Source organism: Mytilus edulis, chromosome 8 (genome assembly GCF_963676685.1).
Source record: "Mytilus edulis chromosome 8, xbMytEdul2.2, whole genome shotgun sequence".
In the NCBI taxonomy this organism is placed as follows: Eukaryota; Metazoa; Mollusca; class Bivalvia; order Mytilida; family Mytilidae; genus Mytilus; species Mytilus edulis.
Genome location: NC_092351.1, coordinates 59,611,403 through 59,626,828, shown reverse-complemented (window position 1 = coordinate 59,626,828; position 15,426 = coordinate 59,611,403). Strand labels below are relative to the sequence as shown.

The 15,426-nt window shown below is 34.0% G+C and overlaps 1 protein-coding gene across 4 annotated transcripts in view; it reads left to right on the top strand.

Moving 5' to 3' along the window:
• The first annotated feature begins 961 nt into the window (after nt 1-961).
• The window catches only part of LOC139486007 (uncharacterized), a 189,958-nt gene continuing 175,493 nt past the window's right edge, over nt 962-15,426 (top strand). For 3 of the 4 annotated variants that reach the window (XM_071270688.1, XM_071270689.1, XM_071270687.1), the window contains exons 1-2: nt 962-1,107; nt 8,261-8,415. In XM_071270688.1, coding sequence (XP_071126789.1) covers nt 1,059-1,107; nt 8,261-8,415 — 204 coding nt within the window. In that variant the 5' untranslated portion in view covers nt 962-1,058. Of the gene's footprint in view, nt 1,108-4,770; nt 4,886-8,260; nt 8,416-15,426 lie in introns of those variants that run through there. The other variant, XM_071270691.1, reaches the window with a different exon arrangement.

Here is a 15,426-nt window from a genome sequence, read left to right as displayed (position 1 = left end):
AAGAAATAACCCCTAGCTATCCCTCTAACCAATGAAGAATAAACAATCATATTCATGTTCAAATTGATCATCAATATCTACTAGATAAATGATAGTTATCATAGTCGATAGACAAAGATGTTAACCACAAGGGTAAATATATAATCAAAATAAAGAAGTTCGAATTTTGTCCATCGGTTAAGTACTTATACCTGGGATGGGTCAAGTATTACAATGACATATTCGACTTCCGTTTACCGTTGAGGGGTTAATGCGTTTGTTACATTGCTAACATCGACTATAAATAAAAAGACCAATTTAAGAAAATTTTATGAATTTTTAAAAGCTTATTAAATGTTAAAAGTAAAGTTTATCACTATGTTACAAAATTAAATAATTTCAAGTAATGTGTATTTATAACCAGCAACGCACACATAAGGAAATATATATAAGGTTGTGAAATGCAGAAACAGTGTCGACATGATATTTTTATCGTCTTTAAATTTTTATATGCATTGCCGTATCATGTGACAAAATAAAGAATTTAAAAAAGTTATACAGATTCTTTTTTTTAATGAAAATCAAGTCAGGTTTCTACCGATTCGTAATTAGTCTCTCTATTTCCCCGCCCATATTCGATCAGATACATGTACATTTTTGAAATACCATGTGTATTAATTAATTTTCCGTGTTATTATAATATATATAATACAAAATGAAAAGTATGCTATGTTAAAACAGATTCTTGCGAATACCTCATTTTCCTACTGCACATCCATATTTTAACACAAAATTAGTTAACATGTTTTAAAAAACAAGATGGGGATAGTCTGGCCGTCACACCTTTGCATTCTTTTTTGTATATATCAAAAGCAAACGTCGGGGAAAAGATCAAATCAAAACAAATATTGAGAAATAAGTACCTGTCCCGAATTATCTCAACAATTAGATATAAGTATTTATTACTGATAAACATTGAGACTGAAGTCCATCAACATTGATTTTAAAGATACTTTAACACAACATTCATAAATATTTATTAATAAGTGAAATAGATCAACCATGAAATAGTCGCAACTATGAGGATTTTAGTGGAAACTGTTTTAGTTTTTCTTCTTTTCTTTTTGGGTAAGATATGATTATTAAAAGTCGTGTGAAACGTACAACCAGGGAAAATACACTGTACAGAGTTGTCGTTCCGCCCTGTTAGATACTGAATGAACGAGCTGGACTAATCCTAGTTCCAGTTTTCAGTATAGTATAATATTAATAATTTCGGAAAAACACTCGACGATAAACGTTTGTAAAACAGACACGGCTTACACTTTTAAAAGAAATAACTTAATCAATACATGTGATATGTGACAAATCGAACTATCAATAAATGTTTACCTAGATTTTAAAGTTTCTTGTAGTATGTGTCGCTGACTGAGCTTTGTCCCCCTCTTTTTTTAAGCTCACCTCGCCCAATGAACCAAGTCAGTTTTCTCTTCACTTGATGTTCATCGTTCGTCGTCCGTCGTCCGATTTTTTTAAAATTAAAATCTTTTCCTCTAGCTTTAAAATTTTTTAATATTTGTTTGTAAATTTTTGTAATCTTTAAAAAAAATCTTCTCCCCTGATATTAATGAGACAAATTTCACCAAACTTGGCCAACGTTGTCTTTGTGTATTTATTTTTAAAAATGTGTCCGATGTCTCCCTTCTGCCATTCACATGTCCGACATCATGGCTAAAAAATCGGACATTGGGATAGAATGCAGTTTTTGCCCCACGGTATAAATCTCTGAAAATAAAACATTAAGAGCAACAACGAAGTGGGTAAAAAATTTCATCAGGTTAAGATCTATCTGCCCTAAAATTTTCAGACAAATCAGACAATACGTAGTTGGGTTGCTTCCCCTTAACAGGTAATTTTAAGGAAATTTGACAGTTTTTGGTCATCTGAAATATTATTATAGGTAGAGATAAACGATAAACAGCAATAATGCTCACGAAAGTACTATCTACAAATAAGTTAATGTGATCAAAATTGTTAACTGACCCCTTTAAGAATTATTGCCCTTTGTAGTATTTTTGTGGAATCTTTTACAAAAATCTTCTCCCCTCAATCTACTGGACCAAATAGAATTAAAGTTACCCACAGTTTTCAATAGGGTATCTTGATTGAAAAACGTATCCGATAACCCTGTCGTTCAACCAACCTAAACATAGAACACAAGGGCAAACTATAGAAGTCTAAGGGCACTTTGAATTGTAAAAAAACACAATTTCAAATGGCAAAATTGAAAATAATTTGAATAATGATGAGAGGTCTTCGGTAACTATATTGTAAGACTAAATGATTATGATAAGATGACCTGTTTTTATTTAACTACAGGGCCAAATTAAACCAAAGTTGACCTAAATCATTATTAGGGTATTTAATACTATCTATTATGAATTTAATCTTATTTTACATGATTTTCAAAAACACAGAAGATACAGGCGAGCGTAAGTGAGATGGGTTGTTTTGTTTGCATGCAGTGCAAACATGAATAAGATAGGTTGTTTTGTTTTGTTTCAGTAAGTATGTGAGTGAGCTCGAGATTTTTATTTTTTGTTTGTTTACGGTGATAGACGTGTGGGAGATGTTTTTTTTTTTAAATATTAATAAACTAGGGAATAGATTCCATAACGGCTTGCAATAGAGTGCTTTCGCATAAATCAGTGTATATAACATCCGAGATTACTCTAATCCATATTATATATAGTTGTGTTATAGTAGTCTCAGCTATCAATCCGGCGGATCACGGTAGACACAGTCACTGCCAAGCGGAGCCTGGACACAGAACCTCATATTTTAGCCCCCTGTGCATCCCTACTATATGTACGTGTTAGATCGTTGTTGGGCTCATATGGAAGGATCCTATACAATATCAGAGACACTAATGTCTCTGTCTATATGCTTCAATTTTTAAAGGAAATATATATGTAGTATGGGAACGACCATTTAACTTCAAGGGAAAACTTGGGGAGGGGGCTATCGGAGAGAAAAAAATTGTGGTCAAGCAGTTGATATAAACAAATATTCTGAATCCAGATTTTCCCAATACTTTATAGGGTTAAATTTTGAAGAAAAAAAAAATTTTGATTGGTAGCGAAGAAAAACTAGTCTACTGGTAGACAAAACTTAAAAAATGTAATTCGCGCTATTTGATTTTTTTCCCCGACTCATACAAACACCCCTCTTTCCGACTTATTTTTTTTAAGATAGTCATGACAAAATGCCAACAAGCGGTTATACTAACCAGCGCCGTAACTAGGGTTCTAATTCAGGGGAGGCAGGGGTTTGAGGGCCGCCGATTTTTTTTCTCTCAGTAAAATGGCTAGAAATGACCCGTTTTCCTTCGTTTTCCTTACTCTAAGAGACATCAGTATTGCTTGAACCTGGAAACAATTTTTATGCAAAAACAAGCTGAGATTGCTGTTCGGGGTGAGCCAAGGCTCCGTCTTGAAGGCTGTAATTTGGCCTATAATTATTAACATTAATAAAAATACATTGTGACCACGGATTTTTTTCTCAAAATGACCCGTTTTTCTTCGATTTCCTTACTTTAAGAAACATCAGTAAAATGGAAGCAATTTTTATGCAAACAATTATTACCTGTATAACTATTCCAAGATATTTTGTTTTAGAAATCAAACTGGTAAGTTAAAAAAAATATATAAAGCAACTAAGATCATGGAACGAAAGATATTTTTTTTTATCGAGGACCATGAATTTCAATATTGTTGAAAGCTCAACAGACATGTATATAACTAAAAACAGGGACTTTAAATACAGTCAAATATATATTTAATATAGAAATTCCCTGCTACAACGAATGGGGGTGTTTAGCTACTAAGGCATGGACCATAATATTCTCGTACGATCGGGAGAAGCGGTTAAAACAGCTGTTTCAGCCGGTAACGAATTCCCGATATCATAAAATTCACAATTTAAAGGGAACTCCCTCTGCTCAATTGAGCCAAATAAATGTGATTAGTTAAGTTTTATTCAAAATTGTCGAAAACAAAGTTTCATGTGTGCTCTCGTACGAATACTGAATAACAGACGGACGGCCACACGAACAAAAAAAAATACAAAATACAAATACTGAAACGGTTCACTTTCGATCAAAAATCGAAAATGACGCATATATCAAGTATCATGATAACACTGTTAAAACTGTAAACTTGTGTTGTTTATAATGAGGGGGAGGACAGGGGGGTACCCTTCTCCCTTCTCCCACCCCTCTTCTCCTTTCTCCTACCCTCGTTCTCCTTTCTCCCATTAGAATAAAACATCTCCTTTTGAGATATTTTTTCTTGAAATATTAGAAAATTTTTTAAAAGGAGAGATATTTTATTTTTTCTCCTTTCTCCAACTTTTTCTCCTTTCTCCCAACCTTCCTCTCCTTTCTCCTACCCCCTTTCTCCTTTCTCCCACCCCATTTCTCCTTTCTCCTACCCCCTTTCTCCCTGTCTCCCTTACCCCTGTCCTCCCACTCTATAATATAAATTCAAGTTCTCGTACATATTGTCAATATTGCACTTTATTACTTCAAACAAAAAATTTTGGTGTCGAAAATTCAGGGCAGGCAACTGCCTCCCCTGCCTCATAGGTAGTTACGGCCCTGCTAACTTTCTAAGAAGCTAATGTGTCACATTCTCTGTCCCCCCTTTTTTTAATATAAAATTTCCGTAATTTATACCCGGTACGATTTTGATAAGGGGACGTAACTACAAAATGTATGGCGGGAAAGTAGTAAATTTGGATTTGACAGTTTGAGAATGGTGCATAATCCCATGATTTACACGTTGATGCATTTCTCAGCGGAAGAAAAACATACAGTCTAAATTACCTTTAATACTTATTCAATAGGGTAGATATATCATCACCACAAGAAGAATGGTCAAAAGCAGCTATTTTAGTCTATTTTTAGAGAGAAGTTTTTTTTTTACCAAAACAATAACTGAATAAGTTAAAAAAACTTTAATTGAGGGGTACAGTAAACACACATAATTTTTTTTGGGCCTGACCATATATGTATACCCAGGGATTAAATTTTTTTGTTACAGCTAACTAGCCCAGGACTTATTGGCAGCAGGATTTTACTAGCCGTTTGAAGAACTGCTAGTGCTAGCCCAAGTATGCCTAACAAATCAGAGTTTGCTGCATAATACAGGGTGACCTGGGTGGGTGTCATGTTTTAATGGGGACATTATACACTGTATTAAACTACTTCATTTTTATCCGTTGTAGTACCATGGGTTGTTAAATATTTTCTGGCACAGATAACATGTTCATTGGTTTTATCGTGTGAAACAAGTGGTTTAATTCTTGTATTTGTTGTCCCCAAATACAAGGCAAACCTTGTATTGGCGTGCTCGGGAAAACCCGCAATATTCACACAACATGGTCTCTGGTTTTTCATCCCGGCGCCACAGCCAACCTTGCCCAGGGGAATCTTTCTGTCCATGTCACTGTAAATGTTATTTTCCTCTTTTCCCAATCGTTTTTTGCATTTTTTTGGGATGAATTTTCAACCTCATTAGTACTGTACCCCTTTCATCTACTGATTTTCGCTTTGAAACTGTCAAAGTTCCTGGGGTGCCCGTACTAAAATATTTTGAAATATTTTGTTGTATTGTTTCGTGTTCAACAGTTGTCCGACAAGACCAATACATAATACCCCTGGTACCGTTAATTGAAAATCTCAACAGAAGCAATGTACAATACCCCCCTGTACTGAGAAATTGATATTGAAAGTACGAGATATTGCGATCAATGCATGATACCGGGCCACCCAGAGTTATTTGTTCTATTTTTAAAACATGTAACTGTACAACCGGACCTGTTCAAACCAGTTCAAATGCTTGGAATCCCAGATGACGTAATTGAATCTGATTGGCTAAGATAGAATAGGAATGAAGGGATTTTCCGCTATCTTAGTATCTATTTTGGAAACGCCAAGAATTTTTTGTTACTAGTCCGTCGGGCATATTGGGTTACAAATTTTGATTGCCCGAGGCGTAAATGTTCTAGTCCTGGGCGTCGGGCTAGTGGATTATTTAACCCCTGATACCCCTTTTAGTAAACCGTGGTGGTGAGAATATATGTATAAGGCCAAATAAAAAGGCAGTTGCTATTGTGTTAATTGGTTCTGATTGAAATTTAGTATTTACTTTTGAAAAGACGCACTATGAAAAATTATGTGCACTGTCAACATTTATAAAAGAATAGAATAATTACGGATGTACATTTGTAACAGGGCTTTCCATTGAAATTGAAGTAGAAGGCTAAATTAAAATTATAGGTGGCTGTAACATGCGTTCAGCGGCAGGGGGTCTGGGGGCCACTTAAGGCCCCTAGATGCTCTGGCATTAATAGAGCAAAATCCTGCATTCTCGCAATCTCCTGGCACCTAATTTCATCTTTCAAATGACCATTTTTTATGTATGAAATTAAAGAAAAAAAAAAATCTCAAAGAAATTTCATTTTTTTTTTTATGTTATAGTTTGTTTTTTATTTTCTTTACCTTATGCTTAAAATTAATTTGCTTTTAAAGGAGTTTTATTTATATAATAATCTGATTTGTTAGAAATCTTGATCGATTTATTTGCATAACTACGTGCATTTGTAAACAAATGACCCCCCTTTTTTCTCCAAAGACTGTTAGTTACGCATATTTAAATGGTTAATGACCATCAAAACGTCTCTATTGTTATCGTTCAATGACCACCGGAACGTCTCTCTTGTTATCTTTGAAAAGAAACGATGCATTCTGACTTTTAATAGACAACCAATCAGTGACCTGAATTCATGTGAACTATGGTCGGGTTGTTGTCTCTTTGGCACATTCCCCATTTCCATTCTCAATTTTATATTTAGCCCAAGGTTAACACTGACCGTGACTTTGTGAAAATACGTCTCTCGGCTGCCTGTAAACATTTGAATAAGATATTTTTTTCTTTTTGAATTTATATTTTTGTCAGTGAAGTAGTCAGCACTTGAAGCCACCATAAACGGCTGAAATCAGCCGTCTGCCGGCTACTTTAGAAAGCCCTGTTGTAAACAGCTAAAGTTACATCCTTTGAGACACATATAATTCTTATAAAACATTTATCAGCCAAAGTATAAATAACTTATAAGAATGTATAGCAAGAAAAATATAATATATATATTGAACATCGATCATTTGTTGCAATAAAATCATATCTAAACTGTAAAAAATGATTTCAAACATGTACTTGTAATTATTTCTAAAATCAGTCAATGAATGTCTAATGTTATGAATGTACATGATGTATTAGATTCAAATTTCATGTTTTTAACTGTGTTTTATAAACAAAACTAAAAGTTAAAAATCTCATTGCATCATAAATTTGATAAAATATTATACAACATAACAAAGTCAATCACATAGCTTCAAAAATCAAAAATCATTTAAATTAGACTTGCTTTTGAAATAATACAATGTAATAGTCAGTTATTTGAAATTGAATTGCATATTTGTTAACAAAATAGTTATTTACTTGGCTTCTGCTTACCTAATGCCAACAAAATCACATATTTTCATTTTTTTTAGGACCAGCAATAAATTCACTATGTTGCTGGTGCCGGTCAAATAGCCACTTCTAGCTTAAATTAAGATATATTTAACATAACCAGCCAAATAGCCACTACCAAAAAAAACAAAATATGTGTGTTTCCTAACCATATTCAGACTACATACAGTCTTCACAATGAACTGTTTAAAATACAGGCCAGGAGCTCAATTTTTTTGTAAGTTTCTGTTGGCCTGTAGATATGAGAGCAATTTTACAAGCCTGTGCTGCCTGGGTTGCCGTTCAGCGTGAAGACTGTATATAACCAGTGCTTATTGAAAAATGATGGAATACAGAACTTCGATTTGTTTCATGTGTTGACTAAAGCTGAAAAAGCGTGCACATTGTACCTACAATCCTTAAATTCATAAAATGATAAATCAGTGTGCTGATTATAGAAATGAGATTTGCTCATTGTTAAAGGCTGTATGAAGATTAATAGTTGTTTACATCCACATCATTGAGTTAAATGTGGAGATTTTCATTCACATTGGTAATCATACCACTTACATGTATATCCATAATCTTTATATTTCATTGTATTTATAAAGCATGTGATTGTTAGGGGGTATTTTAAAGAAAAAGAAAATGGATAAGTACAATACTAGTATGCATAAAGTTCAGCTAATTTTCTCTATTTTATTCTACAGCAAATCAAAGTGAGGCTGCATGTCCTGTAAATTGGAAAGAATACAAAGGAGACTGTTATTACATTTCTGAGAATAGATTCAGATATACAGATGCAGAAATTACATGCTCATCAAGAAATGCATCTATGTATGTTTTCCATAATGAGAAACAAAAGGTCAGTTTATAAAAGATAAATAAAACTAAGATTGAAGAGTAGATTTTTTAGATGTAGTACATGTATCTACATATATTGTCACCACAAGGGTTAAATACCAGGGGTATGGAAATGGGTAGACTGTCTCTCAATGTTTATTTTTGACATTTTATATTTCATATTTATCATTTGGATTTTTCATTTAATTTTTTTTAACGCCGTATCCAAAAAAATAAAAAATATCAAAGGTCAAAATTAGGAAAATGAAATATGGGAAAGGTGAAATATGAACACAGGAAACCGAAAAATTCAGTCTAGGAAATGGGGAATGTGTCAAAGAGACGACAACCCAACCAAAGAGCAGAAGTTCTTATTATTCTGTTGCATATCTAGCATTCTAGCTGCATAATATTCACATTAATTTTTTTTTATTAATTTTCAAAGTACGGTCTACAACACAGAGTTAGGCTCACTCAAAATAGCAAGTTATAAAGGGCCCCCAAAATGACTATTGTAAAACCATTCAAAGGAGAAAACTAACAGTCTAATCTATATGAAAAATGCAAAACATTTATGAACCTCATCAACAAATGTCAACTACTGAACTTCAGATTCCTGACTTAGGACAGGTGCAAAAAAATGCAGCGGGTTTAAACATTTGAATAGGTACCATCCTTCACCCTTATTGAATATTCAAGTTATTGTCTGATTGTTGTAAGTGTATTATAATGACCTGCAATGTTATATATACTATAATACTTAGGATTATCAGTACATAATTTATATAGGTAATCATCTTGTATATATTAATCAAACATAGATAGCAGACTGAAAGTTTATCATAGTTTATATTATCATGTTCATCATGTGTACGTATATATATGATATGTCTTGTTATATAATACATGATTTTTAATCATGTTACAAAATGCACCTAGACCATAAGGTCATTTGAGTTCACATTTTATACATTTCTTTTATGTTCTAACTTGTAACCTTAACCGAACATAAAACATAATAAAAAAAAATCATTTATCAATATAATACAAAACTCTCACATGGGAGTAGCCACTTGCGAAGGTCAAGTGCATTTTAATTCAAGTAATAAGTACGCGTAATTCATTTATATCAATGAGAATTGTCTGTCTCTAACAATAAAAAATACAATAAAAACTAGCACTGCCACATCAATATTAGCGACTCCTCTTGGACTATCAACCTGTAAATGAATAATTTTTATAATTATTTATTTGGAAAAAAGCATCTAGAACACTTGACTGCAATGACTTAAATGACTTTAACTACTATCGAAATTCTTCCTGCAAACTCGAAAAATCCAATCAAACAGACCTTTCTATAAATAGCATAAACACATGTACCTTATCAAACATAACAAACTAGCATCGATATATGTACAACTTTGATAAATATAATTAAAATAAAACAAGATCAACAGCAGTAGTACAAATATAGAGTACCTACATTGTAGGTTTTTTGTATATTTTAATTTCTTTGTCGTTAATAGTTTTGTAGGTTTTAAATGTTTGACCATGTTTATATTTTTTTCGTATTTTTCATATTTGCCATGGCCAGATGGCATTTCATTTTTTTCTTCAACTCATTTTTAGTTGTTCCCTTATTACCTAATGCCAATGACTTATAAAACAAATTACTAAATTAGTCTGATCTATTTGTTGTTCATCTGTTTGCCATGAAATTATTGGTAGCACACTAAGGCTTGTTTACAAGGGAGATGACTAGAATGGTAAAGTTTAATTTTATGATTTGTTGGGCAGTGGTATAGCCAGGGTTGAAATGATGTTAATGGGAAGTTGGGACCATTTAATGCAGAAATATATGTCACCCTACATTCCGAAACTGGCTAGATTTTTGATTAATTTCAAAATACCCACCAATATATATATATATTTTTAACAGAATTTTGTTATTTCTCTCGAGACTACCATCATTCAATTGGAAATATTTGATGTCAAAGTTTCACATCAATTCTCAATTTTTTTATATTTGAAATCTCAAAAAGGGACCCATATCAGCGCGGCACCTATGTATATGGAACTTTGGAATGTAGGAACCAAAGTGACCCCCTTTCCTGGAATATGAGCCTCTTTATGGCGTTTTTTATTACTTGTGTTAATGCGTTGCAGGGGACATGAAAATACCGGGTGTCTGTCCGTCCAATCATCATCTTGTTAGCGCTGCTATGTGTACAATTCTTTCTAGATTTTTGTGAAACTTATGTCACCAGCAATGCCCATAGATAAAATATGAACAATGCAGGGACATTGAAACTCTGTTCTTTTGTTGAAAATAAGATTAATATTTGTACGGCCTAGATGGAAACAGGTATTTATAAGCCCAGGAATGATCACTCTTCATTACAAATACTAATGGAAATTTTATCACGTCGTTTTTCATGTCACAGAAAAAAAATCAGGATATGATGGTTTAGTTTTGAACTAATAATTTACGTTGCCTGGTCATTGATGGGCTTGGCTCAATTTCACACCAAACATGTCTGCAGGTCTGCGTATAATCACCCCAGCTTTGCGCTTCCTGTAGCTGAAGATGCGCTACAACCTAAACACTTTTCTGCGATTTATCCATATTGGTTACATAAAGTGAATGATCGTAAAGGAAGGACCATGCACACATACTACTTCCAAAATGATTTTCAGCTATTCTCATATCCTCACCATTGTTACTTCGGATACCTCTGTGTGTGTCTGCTGCGAACACATGCAATTACATTTATTTATTTTTTTATTTTTTAGCTCACCTGGCCCAAAGGGCCAAGTGAGCTTTTCTCATCACTTGGCGTCCGGCGTCCGTCGTCGTCCGTCGTCGTCGTCGTCCTGCGTTAACTTTTACAAAAATCTTCTCCTCTGAAACTACTGGGCCAAATTTAACCAAACTTGGCCACAATCATCATTGGGGTATCTAGTTTAAAAAATGTGTCCGGTGACCCGGCCAACCAACCAAGATGGCCGCCATGGCTAAAAATAGAACATAGGGGTAAAATGCAGTTTTTGGCTTATAACTCAAAAACCAAAGCATTTAGAGCAAATCTGACATGGGGTAATATTGTTCAACAGGTCAAGATCTATCTGCCCTGAAATTTTCAGTTGAATCGGACATTTCGTTGTTGGGTTGCTGCCCCTGAAATGGTAATTTTAAGGAAATTTTGCTGTTTTTAGCTCACCTGGCCCGAAGGGCCAAGTGAGCTTTTCTCATCACTTGGCGTCCGTCGTCCGGCGTCGTCCCATCGTCCGTCGTCGTTAACTTTTACAAAAATCTTCTCCTCTGAAACTACTGGGCCAAATTTAACCAAACTTGGCCACAATCATCATTGGGGTATCTAGTTTAAAAAATGTGTTCGGTTACCCGGCCAACCAACCAAGATGGCCGCCATGGCTAAAAATAGAACATAGGGGTAAAATGCAGTTTTTGGCTTATAACTCTGAAACCGAACCATTTAGAGCAAATCTGACATGGGGTTAAATTGTTTATTAAGTCAAGATCTATCTGCCCTGAAATTTTCAGACGAATCGGACAACCGGTTGTTGGGTTGCTGCCCCTGAATTGGCAATTTTAAGGAAATTTTGCCGTTATATGGTTATTATCTTGAATATTATTATAGATAGAGATAAATTGTAAACAGCAATAATGTTCAGCAAAGTAAGATGATCAGACTACAAATAAGTCAACATGACCGAAATGGTCAGTTGACCCATATAGGAGTTATTGCCCTTTATAGTCAATTTTTAACCATTTTTCGTAAATCTTAGTAATCTTTTACAAAAATCTTCTCCTCTGAAACTACTGGGCCAAATTTATCCAAACTTGGCCACAATTATCTTTGGGGTATCTAGTTTAAAAAATGTGTCCGGTGACCCGGCCAACCAACCAAGATGGCCGCCACGGCTAAAAATAGAACATAGGGGTAAAATGCAGTTTTTGGCTTATAACTTAAAAACCAAAGCATTTAGAGCAAATCTGACAATTGGTAAAATTGTTTATCAGGTCAAGATCTATTTACCCTGAAATTTTCAGATGAATCTGACAACCTGTTGTTGGGTTGATGCCCCTGAATTGGTAATTTTAAGGAAATTTTACTGTTTTTGGTTATTATCTTGAAAATTATTATAGATAGAAATAAACTGTAAACAGCAATAATGTTCAGCAAAGTAAGATTTACAAATAAGTCAACATGACCGAAATGGTCAGTTGACCAATATAGGAGTTATTGCCCTTTATAGTCAATTTTTAACCATTTTTCGTAAATCTTAGTAATCTTTTACAAAAATCTTCTCCTCTGAAACTACTGGGCCAAATTAATCCAAACTTATCCACAATCATCTTTTGGTTATCTAGTTTAAAAAATGTGTCTGATGACCCGGCCATCCAACCAAGATGGCCGCCATGGCTAAAAATAGAACATAGAGGTAAAATGCAGTTTTTGGCTTATAACTCAAAAACCAAAGCCTTTAGAGCAAATCTGACACGGGGGTCAAATCGTTTATCAGGTCAAGATCTATCTGCCCTGAAATTTTCAGATAAATCGGACAACCCGTTGTTGGGTTGCTGCCCCTGAATTGGTAATTTTAAGGAAATTTTACTGTTTTTGGTTATTATCTTGAAAATTATTATAGATAGAAATAAACTGTAAACAGCAATAATGTTCAGCAAAGTAAGATTTACAAATAAGTCAACATGACCGAAATGGTCAGTTGACCCATATAGGAGTTATTGCCCTTTAAAGTCAATTTTTAACCATTTTTCGTAAATCTTAGTAATCTTTTACAAAAATCTTCTCCTCTAAAACTGATGGGCCAAATTAATCCAAACTTATCCACAATCATCTTTGGGGTATCTAGTTTAAAAAATGTGTCCGATGACCTGGCCATCCAACCAAGATGGCCGCCATGGCTAAAAATAGAACATAGGGGTAAAATGCAGTTTTTGGCTTATAACTCAAAAACCAAAGCGTTTAGAGCAAATCTAACAGGGGTTATATTGTTTATCAGGTCAAGATCTATCTGCCCCGAAATTTTCAAATGAATCGGACAACCCGTTGTTGGGTTGCTGCCCCTGAATTGGTAATTTTAAGGAAATTTTGCTGTTTTTGGTTATTGTCTTGAATATTATTATAGATAGAGATAAACTGTAAACAGCAATAATGTTCAGCAAAGTAAGATTTACAAATAAGTCAACATGACCGAAATGGTCAATTGACCCCCTAAGGAGTTATTGTCCTTTATAGTCAATTTTCAACAATTTTTATAAAATTGTAAATTTTTACTAAAATTTTCCACTGAAACTACTGGGCCAAGTTCATTATAGATAGAGATAATTGTAAGCTGCAAGGATGTTCAGTAAAGTAAGATGTACAAACACATCACCATCACCAAAATACACTTTTGTCATGAATCCATCTGCTTCCTTTGTTTAATAGTCACATAGACCAAGGTGAGCGACACAGGCTCTTTAGAGCCTCTAGTTGGTTATTATCATGAATATTATTATAGATAGAGATAAACTGTAAACAGCAATAATGTTCAGCAAAGTAAGATCTACAAATAAGTCAACATGATCAAAATGGTCAGTTGACCACTTTAGGAGTTATTGCCCTTTATAGTCAATTTTTAACCATTTTTCGTAAATCTTAGTCATCTTTTAGAAAAATCTTCTCCTCTGAAACTACTGGGCCAAATTAAACCAAACATGGCCACAATCATCATTGGGGTATCTAGTTTTAAAAATGTGTCTGGTGACCCGGTCAACCAACCAAAATGGCCGCCATGGCTAAAAATAGAACATGGGGGTAAAATGCAGTTTTTCGCTTATAACTCAAAAACCAAAGCATTTAGAGCAAATCTGACATGGAATAAAATTGTTCATCCGGTCAAAATTTATCTGCCCTGAAATTTTCAGATGAATCGGACAACCTGTTGTTGGGTTGCTGCCCCTGAATTGGTAATTTTAAGGAAATTTTACTGTTTTTGGTTATTATCTTGAATATTATTATAGATAGAGATAAACTGTAAACAGCAATAATGTTCAGCAAAGTAAGATTTACAAAAAAGTCAACATGACCAAAATGGTCAGTTGACCAATTTAGGAGTTATTGCTCTTTATAGTCAATTTTTAACCATTTTTCGTAAATCTTAGTAATCTTTTACAAAAATCTTCTCCTCTGAAACTACTGGGCCAAATTAATCCAGACTTGGCCACAATCATCATTGGGGTTACTAGTTTAATAAATGTGTCCGGTGACCCGGCCAACTAACCAAGATGGCCGCCACGCCTAAAATTAGAACATAGGGGTAAAATGCAGTTTTTGGCTTATAACTCAAAAACCAAAGCATTTAGAGCAAATCTAACAGGGGTAATATTGTTCATCACGTCAAGATCTATCTGCCCTGAAATTTTCAGATGAATCGGACATTTCGTTGTTGGGTTGCTGCCCCTGAAATGGTAATTTTAAGAAATTTTTGCTGTTTTTGGTTATTATCTTGAATATTATTATAGATAGAGATAAACTGTAAACAGCAATAATGTACAGCAAAGTAAGTCAACATGACCAAAATGGTCAATTGACCCCTAAGGAGTTATTGCCCTTCATATAGTCATTTTTTTTTAACAATTTTCACAAAATTTGTAAAATTTTACTAACATTTTCCACTGTAACTACTGGGTCAAGTTCATTATAGATAGAGATAATTGTAAGCAGCAAGAATGTTCAGTAAAGTAATATCTACAAACACATCACCATCACCAAACCACAATTTTGTCTTGAATCCATCTGTGTCCTTTGTTTAGTATTCACATAGACCAAGGAGAGCGACACAGGCTCTTTAGAGCCTCTAGTTTTTTTTGTCAAAATGATGTGAATGCTTGAGCATCTGAGCATACATGCAAGCAAGCTATGCCACTGTTTGGGTACCAGTTATGTTGATAATGATTAAATGCTTATTCATTGCCGCAAATTTTATTTTATGCATTAATTGATGT